The sequence below is a fragment of the Piliocolobus tephrosceles genome, chromosome 17 (genome assembly GCF_002776525.5).
Source record: "Piliocolobus tephrosceles isolate RC106 chromosome 17, ASM277652v3, whole genome shotgun sequence".
NCBI classification, from domain to species: domain Eukaryota; kingdom Metazoa; phylum Chordata; class Mammalia; order Primates; family Cercopithecidae; genus Piliocolobus; species Piliocolobus tephrosceles.
In genome coordinates this window covers 51,524,525-51,548,070 of record NC_045450.1, presented here as the reverse complement: position 1 = coordinate 51,548,070, position 23,546 = coordinate 51,524,525, and the positions used below count along the sequence as shown (strand labels likewise).

The window sequence follows — 23,546 nt, the reverse complement described above, 5'->3', positions numbered from 1 at the left end:
GCTTTTTTTTCCCTTTAATTTTCCTTAGATAATGCTGCAAGTGAAGGGGTGTTGGCCAGCTTCTTCAACAGTCTGTTGAGTAAAAAGACAGGCTCTCCTGGAAGTCCTGGTGCTGGTGGGGTGCAGAGCACAGCCAAGAAGTCAGGTACAGAAGGGCCCTGGAGACCTGTGACTCTTGTGGTTGAGCAGTCTTACAAGGATGGAGAGGCAGACACCTGCCCTGCCGACCCCGCAGTGTCCTGAATAGCCAAGCAAGGAAGCAGGTCTTTACTTCCTACTGAGCAGTGTGCCATGCTTTCAGTGGGATTGCCATACTACCATGCAGGTTTCCTTGGCACATTGAGAGTGGGATTTGTGTACATTAGGGTTCTCGGGAACTGGGTGTTGGGTGAGTTGAGATATAGCCTAAATTACATATGTGGCCCTGTTGTAGAACCTCTTCAGTAGAAGTCATGGTCCATGGAGGGTGTACCAGTGACTTTTTTTTTTTTTCTTTTTCCAAGATGGAGTTTTGCTCTTGTTGCCCAGGCTGGAGTGCAATGGCACGATCTCACCTCACTGCAACCTCCGCCTCCCAGGTTCAAGCGATTCTCCTGCCTCAGCCTCCCGAGTAGCTGGGATTACAGGTGCCCTGCCACCACGCCCAGCTAATTTTTTGTATTTTTAGTAGAGATGTGGTTTCATCATATTGGCCAGGCTGGTCTTGAACTCCTGACCTCAGGTGATCCCTCCACCTCAGCCTTCCAAAGTGCTGGGATTAGGTGTGAGCCACCGTCCCTGGCTGACAATTTTTGTTTTGTTTTGTTTTAATAGAGACGGAGTCTTGCTGTGTCGCCCAGGCTAGAGTGCAGTGGCGTGATCTCAACTCACTGCCAACCTCCGCCACCTGGGTTCAAGCAATTTTCTTGCCTCAGCCTCCCGAGTAGCTGGGACTACAGGCACGCGCCACCACATCTGGCTAATTTTTTTGTATTTTTAGTAGAGATGGTGTTTCACTGTGTTGGCCAGGCTGTTCTTGAACTCCTGACCTCAGGCGATCCGCCTGTCTTGGCCTCCCAAAGTGCTGGGATTAGAGACGTGAGCCACTGCACCCGGCATACTTTTAATTTTTTAAAATTATACTAAAGCCTTAGTTGTTCTGAACCAGTGATGTTTTATTTGTTCTATTTTTTTTTTTTTCTGTGACGCTTTGTAAGGATTTTGGTTTACTCCACTGCCCACAGTTTTGCTGTGAACTAGAACCTGTGAACCCTCACTGTCTCACTGCAGAGTCAGGGCCTCCTCCTCCCTGAAGCTCCCCACTTATCACATACACACCTCTGTGGCAGCCACCATCTGTTCTTCCATGTAGGCAGGTAGGGCAGGTCTGTGTCTTGGAGATCTCTGAAACAAAACAAAACATGTTCCTTGGGAATTACACATTTTCCCAGGAAGCTGCAGGACATTTTTTTTTTTTTTTTTTTGAGATTGGAGCCTTGCTCTGTCACCCAGGCTGGAGTGCTGTGGCATGATCTTGGCTCACAGCAGCCTCTGCTTCCCAGGTTCGAGCAGTTCTCCTGTCTTAGCCTCCCGAATAGCTTGGGGTTACAGGTGCCCGCCACCATGCCCGGCTAATTTTTTTCTATTTTTAATAGAGATAGGGTTTCACCATATTGACCAGGCTGGTCTTGAACTTGTGACCTTGTGATCCCCCTGCCTCAGCCTCCCAAAGTGCTGGGATGACAGGCGTAAGCCACCGCACCTGGTGTGCTGGAGGACATTTTAAGGGGTCTTTGCTTTCCATTTTCCATTGGCTATAAGGTATGTTTATACAGTGTTTCCCTAATTGATGTCTTCAGGGCAGAGGAGACCCTCAGGAAATCACTCCATTCTTGGGGCAGCCTGGGCCTTCAGTGGCTTCCATATTCTAAGAAACTCAGAGTCTGGTCTAGTGACCCAGACTCTGGGCTGGTAGTATTCCCTACTGGGAAACAGGTGTCTATTTCTAGGCCCGTTAGTTTCTGACAGCAGAAAAACACAAGTACAGACTTGGTGCAGGATTGAATTATCTGGCTATAGTCTTATATTGTTATTGAAACAATGTTTTCAGGCTATCCATGTGAGTCAGTCTAGAATGTTATTATTGTAAACAAAACCTAAACACCTATCTGGGGCGAAGAAAATAGTTTCCTCCATTGCTGAAATTCAGATACTACTTCTAGGAAGGTGGTGGTGAGAGTGCACAGGGGTCAGGGTTGGGTGGTGAGAAAGTTTTCAGAAAGGTTCTTGTATTTGGCACAAAGGCACCCCCTGCCAGGGAGCAGTCAGGTCACCCACTTGGAGTTGGAGGAAGCACTGGCCTGTGACTTTTGGGATTAAGATGTGCTGAGTTGGGGTCTCCTCTCCACAGCAGTGGAAAAAGGCTTTCCTCATTCTTACTGAGATTACTGTCATCAAGTGATTATAGAAGGCTGTATAATTTTAAATGCTCCTTTAAAAAAAATTGTTTCCTCTTCTCACATCATTACTTTGCTTTTTTGCTTTTTTTCAGGACAAAAGACTGTGTTGTCAAATGTTCAGGAAGAACTGGATAGAATGACTCGAAAGCCAGACTCTATGGTAACAAACTCTTCAACAGAAAATGAAGCCTGAACCTCCTTAAAAAGTGCATATGTCGAATGACCAAATAACTATGTATATTGATCTGCTAAGACCAGGATTTTTCTGATATGGCACATGCTATCAGTTTTTTGGGGCAGGGGAGATGAACTTAAAAAAAAAAAAAAACTTCACTGGCTTGTCCGAGTATGAAATGCACATTTAGGAAGGTTACATGTCAGACCCTTTGTTAAGGATAACCCTTGGACTCTCGGGCATGTGGCTCTTTTGTGGGAGGCAAGCACGTCTGGGCTTCTTGTGGAGGGGAAGGTAGAGTGAAAGAAGGAGGGCCCGCTTTCTATCAGGGTGGAGCAAATGAGACCAAGAAATCATTGGTAAGATGATGGTTAGTCTGACCAGTTTCATGTTAGCAAATTCACTTGTTCTTGGGAAGCAGATTAAGTGGCAGAAAGTCCAGGAAAGAAAGACCAGAAGGAGTAATGAGAGAAGTGATGGTAGGGAAGCTGAATGTTGAGGCAGGTGGAGGAAGGAGGAGATGAGCAGTGTCAGTAAATACTGTGCATTCAGTAGAAGTTGAAGAATCATTGTTAGAAGCATTTCCAAACAAAACACTAAGCAAAATGGGAATTAGGCTTATTTCGAATGCATCTTTAACTTACGAAAGATGTACTAATTGTGGGGGTGCCTGAGTCAGGTGGAGCTGACCCAGGGGTGGGAATGATGGCAGCTGCCCGGGACCCATGTGCTTGGCTCAGGCTATATGTCCTCTTGAGAGGTGCTGGGCTCCATGGATATGTGTTGTGGGGCAGACAGTCACTGTGGGATGTCTTCAAAGTCAGCAGTTACAGAATTAGTTTACTTTGAATTTTGTTGTCTAAATAGCTCCTGCTTTGTTTTTTAAATTAAATTTTTTGTTTTTACTACCACAGGCTGGCCTAACTAACAGAAAATGGGTGATCAACCTCTGATTTTACCATAATGCAATGTGCCACAGAAAGTTTGGGGGAGTTTTTTAATGTAATTGCACTCTGGTTAATTGGCTCGTACCAAGTCCTGCCTTATGATTTGTGGAAAGCTTCAAGGAGTTCCACTGATGCAAAAGGGTCTTTTCCTAGCTTCCCGGTCTGATCAGTGCTATCAGATGGACAGATAAGCATGAATGTTTTATACCGAAAATGGAAATGATACATTTCTCTTGTTACGTGTTTTCATAAAATGTAGCATTTTTTTTCTTATGGAATAGAGTTTCAGGTGTCTCCCCACCTAGGGCAAATTCACGCACATTGTCATGTCATACCACCATTCTGGAAATGATTTCTGTGGATTTGAAATTGCACTTTTAATTTTATATATGACAGCATTTAAATGCAAACACTACCATGAATTTCATGTATAAAATGTTGTCAAACCAAGGGAAAAAACCACAGTTCACCATGTGGAGTTTACTTTTTTTATATGAATGTTTGTTGTACTGTGTCTAAGCATAACTTCCCTAATGTCATTACTTTTACATACCAGATTTGACTGACCACTAATGTAGTACTGGGGATAACTTAATATCCTATGTTGTGTCAAGAGTCTTTTAAGACTTTCTTGAATTGCTTGCTTAAAGGTCTGAACACTGTTAAAGAGAAAGCTGAGTATCAACTTGCCTTTCAGATAGAAACGTTTCTTGTGCCAGTTTTATTGTTGAAATATACTATTTTTTTCCTTTTTTAATTCAGTTTTTTAAAAAAACAAATGTATTGTGGCTTCCAATTACCAGGTTGTCTAGGTAATGACAGTAAACTGACTGTAGAATGATAATTGTGGTATAGTGACCAATAGATGCCAAACAGCTTGTGGCCGCACTAAAGGTGGGGTCGCTTAGTCCCTGGGAGTAAAATGAGTGACCTCAGAAACAAGAATTCCTGGAAAGGCACATGCCGAAGAGGGATATGGTATAATTTTAAATTTTAATGCAAAATTTTAATTTGTCTTTTTTTTCCTATCATTTGAACTGATAAGCACTTTTTGTGTCAATATAAAATATACTAAAACTGATGAAATGCTAAGACATGTCTTGTGAAGGAAGGTTTCTTGGAGACCACTTTTATTTACACGTGACAAGTGGATGCTCCTAGTATCAGAAGAAGCTGATACATAGTGTCATGTGCTCAGTGGTTGCCAAAGTCTACCAACTTTGGGGAGCTGCAGGGTTCTTTTTGGGAGGTGGGAGGAAGGGAGATGAGTTTTGTTATTTTGGGGTTTTCAAGCATTGGAACCAAAGGCCAAATAATAAACAGCCTTTAGTTTTTAAAGTAAAATTCATTTTATTTGCAGAGTACACTTGTATGGTAGACTGTTAAAGACAATTTTATGACTATTATGACTATTTATGCACATTGTAATGGTTACATCTGCTGTTTGTCTTTAAAATAAAAAAAAAAAAAATCAAAGAAAAGCCCAACTTTGAATACGTGGCTGAGATAACGGCTAGGAATTGGTCTTTCCTAAAAATGCAATAGATATGCTGCTAGATTGTTATTTTGTTTGCACTTTTTTTGATTGGCATTTTAAAATCGGTAAACTGAAGACATTGTCGTGTTTTATTAATTTAACAAAGTTGAAAGTGACTGCTCTGTACATCATGACCTTAACAATGTTAATGCTGTAAGTGAAAGTTCACTGTTGTCTGTATACTAAATTTATTGGTGTTTCTAACTTAAAATTAAGACTGCAGATTATCCCCCACCAGCCTTAGTCCAGGGGTGTGGCTCTGTCCGGGTGCAGTATTATGCAGTCATGTGGAACCTTGCTTTCTAGTCCTGGGAAAAAAAGAAGATGTCTCTAATTACTGGCTTCAATAAACACGAATCCAGACTGCTTACAATTTTTGGTGGCTTTCTCTATGGTAAATCATCCCACTGGAGATACATTGAATTGTCTGCTAATCATATGGGATATCTGATCACGTAACTAAAAATGTTTACCTCTCTCACTTGAAATTGTCAGAAATTCTGGAAAGAATAACATTGTAAAGCCATATTTATTTTATCCTATTTTTTAGAGGTGGGGGTTGTCAAGGCTGGTCTTGAACTCCTGACCTCCAATGGCTCTCCCGCCTTGGTCTCCCAAAGTGCTGGAGTTACAGGTGTGAGCCACAAAACCCAGCCTGGTTTTTTTGGTTTTTAAAAATTACAACCATCCTCGTGAGTATGAAGGTGGTAGGTATCTCAGTGACTAACAACGTTAAGGAGCATCTTTTGATGTGTGTATTGGCCATTTATGTATCTTTGGAGAAATGTCTATTCAGATTCTTTGCTCATTTTTAAATTAGGTTATTTGCATTTTGTGTTTTTTGTGTTTGTTTTTGAGACAGGGTCTTGCTTTGTGGCCCAGGCTGGAGTGCAGTGGCTTGGTTACAGCTTATTGTAGCCTTGACCTCCCAGACTCAAGTAATCTTCCTGCCTCAGCCTCCCAAAGTGCTGGGATTACAGACATGAGCCACTGCACCCAGCCTATTTGACTTTTTATCATTGGGTTGTAAGAGTTCTTTATCTATTCTGGATACTACACTCTTAACAGATATAACTCAGTCCTTTTGATATGCTCCCCTTCATCTCTGAGCATTTTCTTACTTTCTTGCACAAAAAGGTGTTCCAGGCTCACCTTGCATTTTCCCTGACTTTGACCTGGAATCAGCCATTTTTCCAAGGAGTCCTGGTTCCTGGTTTCTTTTTTTTTCTTTTTCTTTTTTTTTGAGACAGAGTCTCGCTCTTTTGCCCAGGCTGGAGTGCAGTGGCACAATCTCAGCTCACTGTAACCTCCACCTCCCGAATTCAAGTGATTCTCCTGCTTCAGCCTCCCAAGTAGCCAGGATTACAGGCATGTGCCACCACACCTGGCTAAGTTTTATATTTTTAGTTTCACCATGTTGGCCAGGCTGGTCTCATACTCCGACCTCAGGTGATCCGCCCTCAGCCTCCCCAAGTGCTGGGATTACAGGTGTGAGCCATCATGCCCAGCTTAGAGCCCTGATTTCTTTTAGTAGGAGATTGGTTTTTGGAAACCAAGATCTGGACGATAGGCATACTTAATTTTACTGAGTGTTACTACTTGTAGGCCTTTTGGTGGACACACCATATCTACTTTTTCACTTAACATTGCCTGTAAATTGGTTTATATTAGTTCTTGGAGATGTTTATTCTTGTTTATAAACTACAAGAATTTAGTTTTGTACATCGTATTCAATCGTATAATGTACCTTGTTTATTCATCCGGTCTCCTGTAGATGGGCATTTAGGATGTTTGCAGTCTTGTATTATTACATCTAATGCTGCAGTGAGTAACCTTCTGCATATCTTGTGTTTTATTTTGGAGATGTGTCTTCAGGGTAAATTCCTAGCAGTGGACCTACCTACTCAAAAGGTAAATGCGCATCTGTGGTTGTTAGATATCAAAATCCCTTCCATAGAGGTCACACCAGTCTGCCTGCCTGTCAGCACTTGTACAGATTATTAATTCATTGTTATATTTTGTCTTAAAATTAAGTTAGGAAGTTTGGTGAATAAATGTGTTGGGGATTATTTTATTTGATGATATGGGCATTAACATTGTAATAGCAAATGCTTACATTGGAGATTGCTATATACCAGTCACTCTTCTATTTTTATTTTTATTTTATTTTATTTTATTTTATTTTATTTTATTTTATTTTATTTTAGAGATACAGTCTTGCTCTGTCGCCCAGGCTGGAGTGCAGTGGCACAATCTTGGCTCACTGCAACCTCCACCTCCTGGGTTCAAGTGATTCTCCCGCCTCAGCCTCCCAAGTAGCTGGGACTAAAGGCGCGCACCACTACGCCCGGCTAATTTTTGTATTTTTAGTAGAGACAGGGTTTCACTATATTGGCCAGACTGGTCTCAAACTCCTGACCTCAGGTGATCCGCCCACCTCAGCCTCCCAGAGTGCTAGGATTACAGTGTGAACCATGGCACCCAGCCACCAGTCACTCTTCTAGGTGGTTTATACAAACTGATTTAAACTTCACAACAACTCCGCTGATATCCATGTTAGTTTCCAGATGAGGAAATTAATACATGGATAAGTAAGTAGCTGCTAAGGTCCCAGAATTTGAACGCAGGCAGTCTAGCTTCTGAGTTTGAACTAATCATGGTGGTATGCTGATACCCTGTGCTCATTTAAAGCAATCGGGGGCCCATGCATGGTGGCTTACATCTGTAATCCCAGCACTTTGGGAAGCTGAAGTGGGCGGATCACAAGGTCAGGAGTTCGAGACCAGCTTGGCCAACATGGTGAAACCCCGTCTGTGCTAAAAATACAAAAATTAGCCAGGCAGGTGGCCATGCCTGTAGTCCCAGTTATTCGGCAGGCTGAGACAGGAGAATCACTTGATCCTGGGAGGCAGAGGTTGCAGCGAGCTGAGATCGTGCCACTACACTCCAGCCTGGGTGACAGAGTAAGACTGTGTCTCAAAAAAATAATAAAGCAGATGGGGAAAATGTATCAATCAAGAGTGTTTTCATCTGTGGTCATAAGCAGCTGTGTGCTACTATTCAACCTTTTCCTCTTGCGGTAATGAATGGAAGAGTCACTCTTGCTAGGTGGAGAGAAATGGCAGAGAGAGAAAGTACCCAATACCCTCTACAAAGGGAGAAGGGACTGCATTCGCAGGTGTCTTGCTGGGAAACGCAAATTGAGGTGTCTTCCACTCATATATTGGAATTTACTTTTTCTTAAGGTATGAAGAGCTTTAGGTGTTGCCTGCGGCAGGTACCCTTGGCAGGCCTTGAGACAGACTTTCACCAGTACAAATGTTCCTAGGTGTGCCTGTGAGGCTGGCAGGCTGGCCTGCCTGTAGACCTGCCTTAGGGGCCCTCACACACACCACTAATCTCTCGAATTATCTTCTGCCACCTCTGGCTTGGGAGCAACCTGTGGAGGGAGGCAATTGGAGTGTTGGGGAGGGCACGGGCACTAATGGATTCCAATCCTAGTTCATTCTGTGGTGACTTTTGGATCAAGGAAGTGCAGTTCAAATGGAAGAGAAATTGATCAAGAAGCAAAACAGGAAAACAACCAAAACTGGGGAGCTTCACCCCTTAGGCCTCCTTTTCCCATCTTTGTAAAGTAGGGATAAAATTTCTTTGTAGTCATTGTGGACATTAGAGGAGGTACACATGTGCCTGGCATGTGGTAGGTCTTTGGTGTGATTGATGACCCTGAAAACATCTCTAGGATGTCATCTCTTAACACTGATCCAGCAACCTCATTCTTGGCTCCTACCCTTTTTGGTTGTGGCATTTCAGTTTGTAATATAAATATCATCTCTAAAGAGAACAGAGCGTAGAGGCATGGATATCCTGTGATCGTTCACTGTGGTGGTCCCTGGTGCAGCTCCTACAGGATGCCACAACAGAGTCCTGGGTTCTGAGGTATTTAGTATTGTATTCCTTACCCTGCAAGGCTTGCAGATAGCTGAAAGGATGCCAAGTGCTATCTTGATGCTGTCTGTGATTGACAAGGGGGAGAGGGTGTGTTCTGACCAGGAGGCAGAAGTGACAGGTCAGTAGCAGTGGTGGTGAGGGACCAAGGAAGGAAGCAGCTGAAACTCCCACTGGAGATGAACAGCACACCCTGCTGGCTCACAGAAGTATCTCCCTGGGCTTGACGCTGAGGGACACTCAGCCTCAAAGGAGAGGAGACAGCAGGGGTTTGAGGCCAGGAATTGGGGATGGATTCTGTGTGGGTCAAGAAGTCCTTTCCCCAACCTTGGGCAGTATTTCAGATGGGACAAGCCTAGCTTTTCAAATGTACCTAACCTTGTTACGAAATTACTATGTGAAAATTTGGCTGGCGCAGTGGCTCACACCTGTAATCCCAGCACTTTGGGAGGCCGAGGTGGGTGGATCACCTGAGGTCAGGAGTTCAGGTCTAGCCTTTCCAACATGGTAAAACCCTGTCTCTACTAAAAACACAAAAATTATCTGGGCGTGGTGGTGGGCGCCTATAATCCCAGCTACTAGGGAGGCTGAGGCAGGAGAATCACTTGAGCCCAGGAGGTGGAGGTTGTAGTGAGCTGAGATTGTGCCACTGCACTCCAGCCTAGGTTATGGAGTGGGACTCTCACCAAAAAAAAAAAAAAAAAAAAACTTCCTGGCCGGGCATGGTGGCTCATGCCTATAATCCTAGCACTTTGGGAGGCCAATGGGGGTGGATTGCCTGAAAGAGTTTGAGACCAGCCTCTCCAACATGATGAAACCCCATCTCTACTAAAAATACAAAATATTGGCTAGGCGTGGTGGCTCACGCCTGTAATCCCAGCACTTTGGGAGGCCAAAGTGGGTGGATCACAAGGTCGTCAGGAGTTGGAGACCAACCTGACCAACATGGTGAAACTCTGTCTCTACTAAAAATACAAAAATTAGCCGGTCGTGGTGATGCGCACCTGTAATCCCAGCTACTCAGGAGACTGAGGCAGGAGAATTGCTTGAACCCGGGAGGCGGAGGTGCAGTGAGCCGAGATCGAGTCACTGCACTCCAGCCTGGGCAACAAGAATGAAACTTTGTCTCAAAAAAAGAAAAAATAAATACATTCCTATATAAAAATTCATTTAATGACAATATTAAGATATTTTCATGTGTAATGTTCTGTAACAAACTTATTTCTTGCATAGAACTGAATTAACTGACATTCCTAAGTGATCATCGAGCTCCTCCGTCCTCCCTGCCCTGCCTCCCCACAAATCTCACCCAAGCAGGATCTTTAAAGAACTATTTAAAGTTCTACTAGAAAAAGCAAACCCAATGTGAAGCATTTAAGTTTTTGTTTTGGGAAGAGTTCAACAATTTATGTGCCTTTTTAAGGCAATAATTTATTTTAAAGAGTGGGGGTGCAGCTTGTGGCCTGTTAACATCTGCCCTTGATATTTAAAATATTTGGCACAGTTTGTGAATCTGTTTTTTACCTATTCAAAATCATCTAACAAATGCTAGCCTGGAATTCAACTTTGTGTATATAGGAAACAACACTGTCACTGTTCAAGCTTTGTATATAGAAAATATGTGAGTGTCGAGAAGGTGTATTTTATTTTGTTTATTTATGTTGAGACTGTCTTGCTCTGCCACCCAGGCTGGGGTGCAGCGGTGCAGTCGTGGCTGACTGCAGCCTTAACCTGGGCTCAAGTGATCTTTCCACCTTACCTCCCAAGTAACTGGGACTGCAGGTGCATGTCACCATGCTTGGCTAATTTTTGTATTTTTTGTAGAGATGAGGTTCACCATGTCGTCCAGGGTGGTCCCAAATTCCTGAACTCCAGCAATTCACCTGTCTGGGCCTCCCAAAACGTTGGGATTACAGGCGTGAGCCACTGCGCCTGGCCCAGTACCTTACTGTTAACCATAGTCATGCTACTGTGCGATAGAATACTAGAACTTACTACTCCTATCTAATTGTCACTATGCTCATCGACCAGCCTTCCTCATCCTTTCTTCCCCCATCCCTTTCCCAGTCTGCTAACCACTGCATTAGACAGATTTTGGTTTTGATTTGTTTTATGGATGACTGGTAGGTCTGACACGTCTTTGACTGTGGGCATCTTCCAGGTCCCACAGAACGCCCTTTGAGAACATTCACATGCCGGGTTTCTGAGGCTTGGTAAAGGTCCGTGTTTTTATGAGCCTTGGAATTTGGACTCTGGTGATAGTACCTTTCATCCTCTGTTTTATCTCTCCTGCCCCACCTTCTCTTCCCCCTCACAATCCCTGCCCCAGAGGAAATAAGCACTTGTGAATTGGTGAATTGGTGAATTTGTCATAACTAGGACAATGCTGGGAGTTTTTGCTCCCTAGGAGCGGGTTTCTCCCTGATGCCCATGAATAGATAGTACAGTCCTAGTCGCAAAGGGGAGTTCAGCAAACATCGCCTGCTGCTGGTGCTGAGTCCTCATGGGAATCATCACCAAGAACAGCTTCAAACCGGCCACTCTGCCAGATGGCTCTCACACTTGGAACCGTAAATATTTCTGGCATTGAGCCGAATCAGAACTGCTCTGACATAAAAGAAAACCTGTAACCTATAGCCCCAGGCCCGACACCTGGGCTCTCTTAGCTGGGAACTTGTTTCAGGTCGACTGGGGTTTGAGTCGTGGCCCCAGAACTTCACAGTTGTGTAGTCATGGAGAAGTCAGCTAACCTCTGTGAATCTCAGCATCCAGTAAGGAGATTCTCACCTCCCTCATAGGGATGCTGGATGTGTGCCTAGCACAGTGCCTGGCTTGCAGACAGTGTCCCCAAATAGAACCAGCCCTGAATAAATTGTGTGACAGTCCTCAGTTCTTGAAAAGGCTTTAGAGACCAGACATGTGGCTTATGCCTATAATCCCAGCACTTTGAGAGGCTGAGGCTGGAGGATCACTTGGGCCCAGGAGTTTGAGACCAGCCTGGGCAGCACAGTGAGACTCTGTCTCTACAAAAAAATAAATAAATAAATAATGAGTCAGGCATGGTGGCACATGCCTGTGGTCCCAGCTACCCTGGAGGCTGAGGTGCTGAGAATTGCTTGAGCCCAGGCCAAGGCTGCAGTGAGCCACTGCACTCCAGCCTGGGTGACAGTGAGACCTTGACTCAAAAAAAAAAAAAAAAGGGCCGGGCACAGTGACTCATGCCTGTAATCCCAGCACTTTGGGAGGCCAAGGCAGGTGGATCACCTGAGGTCAGGAATTCAAGACTAACCTGGACAATGTGGTGAAATTCTGTGTCTATTAAAAATACAAAAATTAGCTGGATGTGGTGGCGGGTGCCTGTAATCCCACCTCCTCCGGAGGCTGAGGCAGGAGAATCGCTTGAGCCCGGGAGGCAGAGGTTGCAGTGAGCCGAGATTGCACCATTGCACTCCAGCCTGGGTGAAAAGAGCAAAAACTCCATCTCAAAAAAAAAAAAAAAAACGAAAAGGCCTTAGAAATTATTTGCCAAGGTTACACAAAGTCAGGAACAGGGTTGAGAATAAGAAATGAGGTATTGCTGCTGTCTTGCGGCCTTCCTTTCCCCAGTCTGCATACCTTTCCCTAGCTAGTCAGCTGGTAGCCCAGGCAGTGCTAAACGCCACGTCTGAAATCTGAAGAAATAAATTGCTAGTTGAGACTGAGCAAGAGAGCTATTTTAGGGCAGACAAGCTTTCAGCACACCATAAATTCCATCACCTGGCAACTGCCTGATTTCTTGGGCAAGGCAGCTTTCTGCCATCTGCATGTGTGGGCATCCAAACACGTGTTTGAGGTATGTGGCCTCTTGGGGCCTCCTCCCTGCTTCTGCTCAGTAACCATAGCCATCTTCCAGGGAACTGTGGGCATGGGTTGGTGACACTCAAAATACAAGTGACGGGAGGTGAACAAGGTAGGCCCTCCCGCTCCCGGGCTGGTAGTCTGGGAACAACAGACAAGTTAACCGATGTCTTGAATGCCACAGTCAGCTTTTCTCTGCTCAAAATAAAAACCAAAATATTTGTCAACCTCTTCTCCCCCAACAATTAAGCCCTGAAGCCTTTAGGTGGGCAGAGCATAGCAGGTGTCTCCCTGGGGGTGGAGTGGGGAATTGTGGAGACCCAAAGGAGGGTTTGGAACCTGAGCTGGGTGGAGAGTGTCCATCCCCATGAGTAGGAATGGATGAAAGGCCTGGCATAGAGTATTAGCCCAAGCAGGGTGGAGAGGGTATACTTATTTGGGGATAGGGCAGGGGTGCAGAGAGTCAGAGACTGAGTGAGTGAGAGCAAACCCATGGGTAGCCTCCCCTAGTGGAGAGGAAAGGGTGTCTACAAAGAGTAGAGCAGGCATGGGGTGTCTGAGTGGGGTGGCCAAGGGCAGGGTCATGTGGTAAGGAGGGCATCTGTGCACTGATGGAGGTGATGGAAGAGGGGCTGCATATAGGCATTGGTCAAATAAGTTAAATGTATATGGCGTTATATTGGAGTTGGAGGCATCAGTGTGAATGCGTGGTTTGGGTGTCTTTTTTTTTTTTTTTTTTGAGGCAGGGTCTTACTTGTTGCCCAGGCTGGAGTGTAGTGGCATGATCACAGCTCACCACAACCTCTGCCTCCCAGGCTCAAGCAGTCCTTCTGCCTCAACCTCCTGAGTAGCCAGGACTACAGGTGTGCATCACCACACCCAGCTAATTTGTGTCTTTTTGTAGAGATGGGGTTTTGCCATGTTGTTCAGACTGGTCTTGAACTCCCAGGCTCACGCAATCCTGCCTCCTTGGCCTCCCAAAGTGTTAGGATTACAGGTGTGAGCCACCATGCCCAGCCCATGGTCTTCAATACACTCATGCATACAAATTTTCAAAAGGCCAGGTTCAGTGGCTCACGCCTGCAAAGCCCAGCATTTTGGGAGGCCAGGGTGGGCGCATTGCTTGAGCCTGGGAGTTCAAGACCAGCCTGGACAACATAGTGAAACCCCATCTCTACAAAAAATATAAAAATAAGCCAGGTGTGGTGGCATGCACCTGTAATCCCAGCTAGTCTTGAGGCTGAGGCTGGGGTATTGCTGGAGCCTGGGAAGCCAAGGCTGTGGTGAGCCATGACTGGGCCACCGCACTCCAGCCTAGGTGATGGAGTGAGACCCTGTAGATGTAGAGGTGTGCACATATGTGTATGTGTTTGCACACATGTATCCCTTAGCTTTTTGCCCTGAGAGGGCCTGGGAGCAGCAACAGCCCAATAGCAATGAGCACACCTTATGCCATGATCTTGGTTTCTAAATACCGTTCTCTCATAAAATAAATCGGGGGCCAGGTGTGATGACTTACGCCTGTGATCCAAGCACTTTAGGAGGCCGAGGTGGGGCAGATCGCTTGAAGCCAGAAGTTTGAGACCAGCCTGGCCAATATGGCAAAACCCTGTCTCTACTAAAAATACAAAAATTAGCCAGCAGGGTGGTGCACACCTGTAGTCTCAGCTTCTTGGGAGGCTGAGGCAAGAGAACTGCTTAAACCCCAGAAGGTAGAGGTTGCAGTGAGCCAAGATTGTGCCACTGCACTCCAGCCTGGGCAACAGAGCGAGACTCCATCTCACTTGATCTTAGCCAAAAGGCCAAGAAGCGATGCGAGACTCCATCTCAATAAGTAAATCAATAAATAAGCTGGGCACGGTAGCTCACACCTGTAATCCCAACACTTTGGTAGGCCAAGGCAGGTCGAGCACCTGAGGTCGGGAGTTCAAGACCAGCCTGGCCAACATTGTGAAACCCTGTCTCTACCAAAAATACAAAAATTAGCTGGGTGTGGTGGTGTGCACCTGTAATCCCAGATGCTCAGGAAATTGAGGCAGGAGAATCGCTTAAACCTGGGAGGTAGAAGTTGCAGTGAGCTGAGATCGTGCCACTGTACTCCAGCCTGGGCCACAATGAAAGAGTCTGTCTTAAAAATAAATGGGGCCGGGTGTGGTGGCTCACACCTGTAATCCCAGCACTTTGGGAGGCCGAGATGGGTAGATCACAAGGTCAGGGGTTCGAAACCAGCCTGGCCAGCATGGCAAAACCCGGTCTCTACTAAAAATACAAAAATTAGCCAGGCATAGTGGCACACCCTGTAGTTCCAGCTACTTGGGAGGCTGAGGCAGGAGAATCCCTTGAACCCGGGAGGCGGAGGTTGTGAATCAAGATTACACCACTGCACTCCAGCCTGGGCGACAGAGCGAGACTCCATCTCAAAATAAATAAATAATAGGGGCTGAGAGGCAGAGGATGAGGAAGCAAGGGAAAAAAATGATGATAAAAAAAAATCTGGGGTTTCTCGGGGAAATGGCTGATTCCAGGGCTGAGACAGGAAAAGTGTAAGATGAGCTTGGAACATCTGTGCCAGAAAGTAAGAAAGGGCTCAAAGAACCATAGATACATGTCAAAAGACAGGAGCTGTACGCATAAAGGCATGAAAAAAAATTTAAAGAAAGGAGCTGGGCATGGTAGTGCATGCCTGTCAACTCTGCTACTCAGGAGGCTGACGTGGGAGGATTTCTTGAGACCAGGAGTTTTGAGGCTGCAGTGAGCTATGATGGTGCCTTTGAGTAGCCACTGCACTCCAACCTGGGCAACAGCAAGATGTGTCTCTTTTTTCAATTTTAATTTAATTTAATTAATTTTTTTGAGACGGAGTCTCCCACTGTCACCCCAGCTGGTGTGCAGTGACACAATCTCGGCTTGCTACAACCTCCACATCCCAGGTTCAAGCGATTCTCCTGCCTCAGCCTCCCGAGTAGCTAGGATTACAGGCACCCACCACCACCACACCTGGCAATTTTTTTGTATTTTTAGTAGAGATGGGGTTTCACTATGTGGATGTTATTTATTTTATTTTATTTTTGAGATGGAGTTTCGCTCTTGTCACCCAGGCTGGAGTACAATGGCGTGATCTTGGCTCACTGCAACCTCTGCCTCCCAGGTTCAAGTGATTCTCCTGGCTCAGCTTCCCGAGTAGCTGGGATTACAGGTGGCTGCCACCACATCCAGCTAATTTTTGTAGTTTTGTATTTTTAGTAGATGGAGTTTCACCATGTTAGCCAGGCTGGTCTCGAACTCCTGACCTCAGGTTGATCTGCCCACCTCGGCCTCCCAATGTGCTGGGATTACAGACATGAGCCACTGCGCCTGGCCAATTATTATTATTATTCATTTATTTTTGAGACAGAGTCTTACTCTGTTGCCCAGGCTAGAGTGCAGTGGTGCAATATCGGCTCACTGCAACCTCGCCTCCTGGGTTCAAGTGATTCTCCTGCCTCAGCCTCCTGAGTAACTGGGATTACAGGCACCTGCCACCATGTCTGGCTAATTTTTTTTAAAATTTAGTTTTAGTAGAGACGGGGTTTCACCATGTTGGCCAGACTGGTTTCGAACTCCTGACCTCAAGTGATTCGCCCACCTTGGCCTCCCAAAGTGTTAGGATTACAGACATGAGCCACTGTGCCTGGCCAAGACCCTGTCTCTTAGAAAGAGAGACCGAGAGAAGGCCACTGGCCAGGAACAATTTGAACATCAAAAAAAGGAAAAAAAAAATGATCATAATGGATTATAACTCACTGAATAAAATAGGAAGTCATGAGGCTATATAAATAAATTAGTAAATTGAAAGTTCAGTGTGAAACAGCATTCCATTCCTCATCAAAACTTCAAATTTACATGATTTATTCAATGGGTTATAATCCATTACTATCAGTATATATTTTGATGCACAAAGTGTCAGATTTATTCATTACAAGGGGGAAACAGCATGTTACAGTGGAAAAGCCTGGCGGCCACAAGCTCAATCACCTGATGGAAGTGAACATCGTTAATAATGGGATGCATAGCAGTCACATGCCTCCTGATAGGCTGCGCAGAGAACACAATGTCACTGCTGGGGGATTTCTGCCAAAAATGTATAACCAGGATCTAATCACAAAGAAACGTCAGACAAACCCAGATTGAGGGACATGGTACAAAATAACTTGGTGCATTACATCTTTGAAGGTGTTAAGGTCATAAAAGACAAGGAGGGTCTGAGGAACTGTTCTAGTCTGAAGGAAACTGGCGACATGACAACAAGAAGAGCAACACATGATCCTTAATGGCTTCATTTTGCTACAGAGACATTATAGGGACATTTGGCAAAACTTGATTGGAATGTGAGGGTTAGATGGTAGGAATGTATCAAAAATAATTTCCTGGCCTGGTGTGGTGGCTCATGCCTGTAATCCCACTTTGGGAGGCCAAGGCAGGCGGATCAGTTGAGATCAGGAGTTTGAGATGAGGCCGGCCAACGTGGTGAAACCTCATCTCTACTAAAAATACAAAAATTAGTTGGGCGTGGAGCTGCGCGCCTGTAGTCCCAGCTACCCGGGAGGCTGAGGCATGAGAATTGCTTGAATTCAGGAGACGGGTTGCAGTGAGCTGAGATCACGCCACTGCACTCCAGCCCGGGCGACAGAGCAGGACTCGGTCTCTAATAAAATAAATAAAATAAAAATTAATTTCCTGATTTGGATGCATATTCTGGTAAAAGCAGAGAATGTCCTTGGTAGAAAATACTAAAGTATTTGAGGGTGATGGGGTGTTAGGTTGGTAATGTACTCTCAAGTGATTCAGGGAAAAGCATTCTTTATACTGTACTTACTGTTTTTGTTTGTTTGTTTTGTAATTTTGAGATTGTTTTCAAATACATACATTTAATTAATTAACCGGCCCATGTGTGCATGCTAAGAGTCGAAGTGGTATGATATTCAGGCCTTTCACAGTGGCCCCTAACACCTCTCTAACCTCACTACTTTACAAAGTGTGTTCCTGGCTGAGTGCAGTGGCTCACGCCTGTAATCCCAGCACTTTGGGAGGCCAACGCAGACGGATCACTTGAGGTCAGGAGTTCAAGACCAGCCTGGCCAACATGGCGAAACCCCATCTCTACTAAAAATACAAAAATTAGCCAAGCATGGTGGCGGGCACCTGTAATCCCAGCTACTCGAGAGGCTGGGCAGGAGAACCACTTGAACCAGGGAGGCTGAGGTTGCAGTCGCACCACTCCAGGGCAATAGAGTGGGACTCCATCTCAAAAATGAAAAAATAAAAATAAAATAAGAGTGTTTTTCCAGCCACCCTTTCACTTCTCCTCCCCCAGCCACCCAGCCTCCTGGCCTCTGCCCTTGCTGTATCCTCCTCCCATTATGCGTTCCTGCCCACTCTGATAGCTCACTGAGGCCAGTCCAACCTTCGAGGCTTTGCTCAGGGGCTCGTGAATCTGGCTGCTTGAACTCTTGGGGGAATTCTGGCTGCTCCAGGGTTTCCCCAAATGGGTCTGGGGAGCCCTGGATGCCTGCAGATGTTCTCTTGGGGTCCCTGAGACCTTTTTCCCCTTAAAAGGGCTCTATACATGTTTCACGGCAACAGTGTCTCTACTACCCATTTGACATCGGGAGATAAGGCTTTGAATTATTCATCAGTGCTTTTTGTTTTGTCCAAATCTGATCATGTCAGTCCCCTGCTTAAGGAGCAAAATGCAGCTCTCATGGCTCTCCAGACTGTAGGTGTCTTCACAATCAGTTCCCAACCTTCCTGTCTCTCTGTCTCTGCCCCCGCCCTTCACATACCTTCTAGACCCTGCCCATATTTGCCAAAGAACCCAGACCACTCACCTCTTTCTGAACCCCGGGGCCTTTTTTTGTTTTTTTTTTGAGACAGAGTCTCACTCTGTCACCCAGGCTGGAGTTCAGTGGCACGATCTGGATCTTGGCTCACTGCAATCTCTGCCTTCCAGGTTCAAGCGACTCTCCTGCCTCAGCCTCCTGAGTGGCTGGGATTAAAGGTGCATGCCACCACACCCGGCTAATTTTTGTATTTTTAGTAGAGATGGGGTTTCGCCTTGTTGGCCAGTGGCAGGCGCCTGTAATCCCAGCTACTCAAGAGGCTGAGGCAGCAGAATCACTTGAACCCGGGAGGCGGAGGTTACCGTGAGCTGAGGTGGCACCACTGCCCTCCGGCCTCGGCGACAGTGAGAGTCTGTCTCAAAAAGTTATTAAATAATGAAGTCCTCAAAATCATCTTCAGAGAAAGGCACAGACCTGTCTCCTGGGTGGATCCTCAACCTTGGCAAAATAAACTTCTGAATTGATTGAGGCTTGTCTCAGTTCTTCTATGTGAAGGCCCAGGATATGGCCCAGTGCCTGGCCCTGGAGGGTGAGGCAGCCGCAAATGCCTGACGAGGTGTCTGTTGCCTCCTGGTTACCTCAGCATCTCCCTGGGGTTCACATGGCTAGCTGAGCCAGGCCCAGCACGGACACCAGTCCTGGAGGGTAAGTGAAGCCAGGTCCCACATTTCCTTGTGGCCACACTCTCAGCCTTCTTCCCCAGAAACCCATGCCCCTTCCTCTGCCATGGAGAGAGAAGGTGGAGGGCAGCCAGGGAGAAGCAAGGCGGCTGCTGAGCAGGTGAATCCTCCCCAAATCATTACATTTTGGAAGCAGCAGGAACCACAAACGGGGGTCCCGCAGAAGCTGGGATTCCCCGGAGGCTCTGGTTAGTGGCCCAGGGTGGACTGGCTTGGATTGTCTTTGGTCATTGTAACCAAAGGAATGTCAAACTGGAAAATCCCAACGAGCACTATTTTTAGAGACTCAGAGAGCATTTTTCCGGCTGAAGGGACGAGTTCCTTCAGAAGCAGCAGTTAACTCTCGCCCCTGAACCACTCCTCCCTGGAACGCGCCCAGGCTCTGGCCCCTCCCTCCAGGCATGGAACATTGCTGAAGGAGTCTGGTCAGGGCCCTGCCACCAAGGAGAGGGACAGGGACATCAGCTTCTTTCAAACACAAAACAATGGGTTTTTATTTTTACATCTTTGAGTCTAATCCTTCAGACATGAAGACTTATACTGACACCTTTATTTTAAAAAATTTTTATTTATTTTTTGAGACAGAATCTTGCTCTGTTGCCCAGGCTGGAGTGCAGCCTCACCTTCTTCACGATCACGACTCACTGCAGCCTCGACCTTCTATACTCAATGGATCCGATCCTCCTGCCTCAGTCCCCCAAGGAGCTGGGATTACAGGTGCACACTTAACATGATTGGCTAATTTTTGTATTTTTTGTAAAGACAGGGTTTCACCATGTTGCCCAGGGTGGTCTCGAACTCCTGAATTCAAGTGATCCGCCTGTCTCAGCCTCCCACATTGCTGGGATTTACAGGCATAAGGCACTGTGCCCAGCCTGGTACTTTTCTTTAAAAGGCCTTTTAGCAACAGAATCATTTCATACCAAGTTGTTAGTCTTGAAGCACTAAATAAAAAATGTTCTTGTGATTTTGGTTCATGCTTTTAACATTGATAATCATTAATGATGAACTTAATCAGTTTTCCTACTATATGCCTTATGCTTGAAATCTTCTGCTTACTGCCCCTGTCTGTATTTTTCTGTTTGAGGTAGAAGTTTTTAAGGGCTCCTGCTAATTTTTTTTTTTTTTTTTCCTGAGACAGAGTTTTGCTCTATCGCCTGGGCTGGAGTGCAGTGGTCCAATCTCGGCTCACTGCAACCTCCACCTCCTGGGTTCAAGCAATTCTCCTGCCTCAGCCTCCCGAGTAGTTGGGACTACAGGCATGTGCCACCACTCCCGGCTAATTTTTGTATTTTTAGTAGAGATGGGGTTTCACCATGTTGGCCAGGCTGGTCTCGAACTCCTGACCTTGTGATCTGCCCACCTCGGCCTCCCAAAGTGCTGGGATTACAGGCCTGAGCCACTGTGCCCAGCTGGGCTCCTGCTAATTACTGAGTGTATGAAATGTAGTAGATCAACTCTATTGCTTAACAGAAGTTACAGGACAAGCTATCCCCATTCCCCTACATTTGTAAGATGCACTGAGGAGGGGCCTCAGTGACAGACAAAATGAACTGAAAACCCATCTCTCCTCCCCATGATTAGGCACTGGCTCCAGACACAGAACATGCAGGGACCACAGTTTGGGAAGGTGTTTTGCTCCTAGCCCTTCATGAAATTTAGAATCTAAGGTCTTCGTAGGACCAATGCTTCAGCCCCACAAAGAGTTGGGATTATAGGCATGAGCCACTGCACCCGGCCTAGACCAATGCTTTTGAGGTTAGGACTCTCCATGAGTCCTGATGCTCAGGGAAGTCAGAGTGTGAGAGTGTGTGTGTGTGTAAAAGGAGGGTACGGTTAGTGGTCTCTAGACTTGGAGGTAGTTGCCCTTGGAGGGAGCCAAGCCCAGGACTAAATGAGACACTGAGGGACAAACCTGATCCAGGTGAACCAAGGTATCCTGGGGACTAGCCCCTATCTAAAGATGCTAAACGTGAGCATGTTCTAAACAGACAGGTGCTGACTGTGTAGAGAAAAGGGTCAATGATAAGGAACTTGCTAGTGCCTAAGCACTGCCTTGGGTGAGAAAGATGCTGTTGTAACACAAGACCCTGGGCAGCAGCTTAAGCCTCCTGAGGCCCAGGCACGTCCTTCCACATCAGCTGGCTGCCCTGAGCAGCTCTTCCAGCATAACAGTCTAAGATAAGAATCAGCATTCTGGCAGAGTCTATCCTCCAGCAGTAATTAACAAAGTAGCATCTGGCTTATTCGTCAGTCTCTTCTGAGTCTGGTTGTCCTGAGTCAGCTTGGATATGGCGACTAGACCCTGGAACCCAGGGACCTGGCCAAGGGCTGTCTGCTTCTGTGTCATCTTCATTTTGTCTTCAGCACCCGTAGACACCCAGAGGCACAGCTACACCCAGGGACTCATGATGTATTACAATCCAACCCCAAGGAAGGCACCACAATACCAGGTTTTGTCTACTATTTAAGGATCCGTGTGGGATTCCCAACAACACCCTTTGGAAGTCTGCAAACTTCTTTTAAAAACCAGAAGTGAAAATTTTGAGTCTGTCCCTAGCACTAAAAATAAACTTAGGCTAGTGTCCAGGAACAGGAAACAGTTTAATAAGTACTGGAGGACAGCCTCCACTCTTGCCTCTGTTCAATCCATTGCTGCACGGAAGACAGAGAGCATCCTTCAAGGCAGGCCTTGTTGGACCACTGTCAGGCTTAGCCCTCTCCTGTTTAGAACCTACCCTCTTCTATGGACCATGAGGTCCCACAGGGGACTGGCCTGCGGCTGCCTTTCAGCTTCAGGTCTCCTCTGCCAGTTCCCCCAACTTGAATTCTGCACTCCATTCTCTTCAGTGCGCCTTGCTGGTGCTTGCCTCTGGGCCTTGGCACATGTTATTCCCTCTGCCTGCAATATTTTCTCCCAACCCTTTTGCTTGGATAACTCGTGTTTGTATTTCAGATCTCAGCTGAAAATCTGACCCACAGACTCAATTAAGTCTTTTTGCTGGAAATGTCCCTACCGTCAGGAACACTCTCCTTCCAACAACACTCAGCACATACTCTGTTGCATTTACTAGTTTCAATACTGGCTCTCCATGTCCACACTGGCAGGGACTATCCATCCTACCAAATGCCAAGTTTGTTTTTTTAAAAATCTTTTTTTTTTTTTGAGACAGGGTCTCACTCTGTTGGCCAGGTTGAAGTGCAGTGGTATGATCATGGCTCACTGCAGTCTCGACTTCTGGAGCTCAGGTGATTCTCCTACCTCAGCCTCCCAAGTAGCTGGGACTACAGGGGTGTGTCACTATACACGACTCATTTTTTTGTAGAGACAGGGTCTCACCATGTTGCCCAGGCTGTTCTTGAACTCCTGAGTTCAAGTGATTCGCCCACCTTCTTGTCTTCTCCCAAAATGTTGGGATTATAGGCGTGAGGCACCACACTGGGCCTCAAACACTTTTTTTTTTTGAGATGGAGTGTTGCTCTGTCACCCAGGTTAGCACGATCTCAACTCACTGCAACCTCCGCCTCCCAGGTTCAAGCAACTCTCCTGTCTCAGCCTCCTGAGTAGCTGGGACTACAGGCGCATACTGCCATGCCCAGCTAATTTTTGTATTTTTAGTAGAGATGGGGTTTGGCCACATTGGCCAGGCTGGTCTCAAACTCCTGACCTCAGGTGATCCACCCACGTTGGCCTCCTAAAGTGCTGAGATTATAGGCATGAGTAACGCACCTGGCCCTCAAACATTCTTTTTTTCTTTTCTTTTTTTTTTGGAGACAGAGTCTCACTCTGTTACCTAGTCTGCAGTGCCGTGGCATGATCTTGGCTCACTGCAACCTCTGCCTCCCAGGTTCAAGCAATTCTCCTGCCTCAGCCTCCCGAGTAGCTGGGATTACAGGCACATGCCACCACGCCCGGCTAATTTTTGTATTTTTAGTAGAGATGGGTTTTCACCATGTTGGCCAGGCTGGTCTCAAACTCCTGTTTTATGGGGTAATGGAGGACACTTGGCTTGTGCCTGCTTTCCGGCTACTGTGAATAGTGCTGCTATGAACATTCATGAAGAAGGTTTTTTTTTGTATTTCTTTTTAAATAAGAGCATAAAAA

At 46.1% G+C, this 23,546-nt stretch overlaps 1 protein-coding gene across 2 annotated transcripts in view; it reads left to right on the top strand.

The window, feature by feature from the left end:
* The window catches only part of DYNC1LI2 (dynein cytoplasmic 1 light intermediate chain 2), a 32,557-nt gene extending 27,090 nt beyond the window's left edge, over nucleotides 1–5,467 (top strand). Inside the window, exons 12-14 of one of the 2 annotated variants that reach the window (XM_023210110.1) lie at nucleotides 29–145; nucleotides 2,531–2,598; nucleotides 3,528–5,467. In XM_023210110.1, the coding sequence (XP_023065878.1) occupies nucleotides 29–145; nucleotides 2,531–2,598; nucleotides 3,528–3,566 (224 nt within the window). In that variant the 3' untranslated portion in view covers nucleotides 3,567–5,467. Of the gene's footprint in view, nucleotides 1–28; nucleotides 146–2,530 lie in introns of both variants that reach the window. The other variant, XM_023210111.1, reaches the window with a different exon arrangement.
* Nucleotides 5,468–23,546: the final 18,079 nt, after the last annotated feature.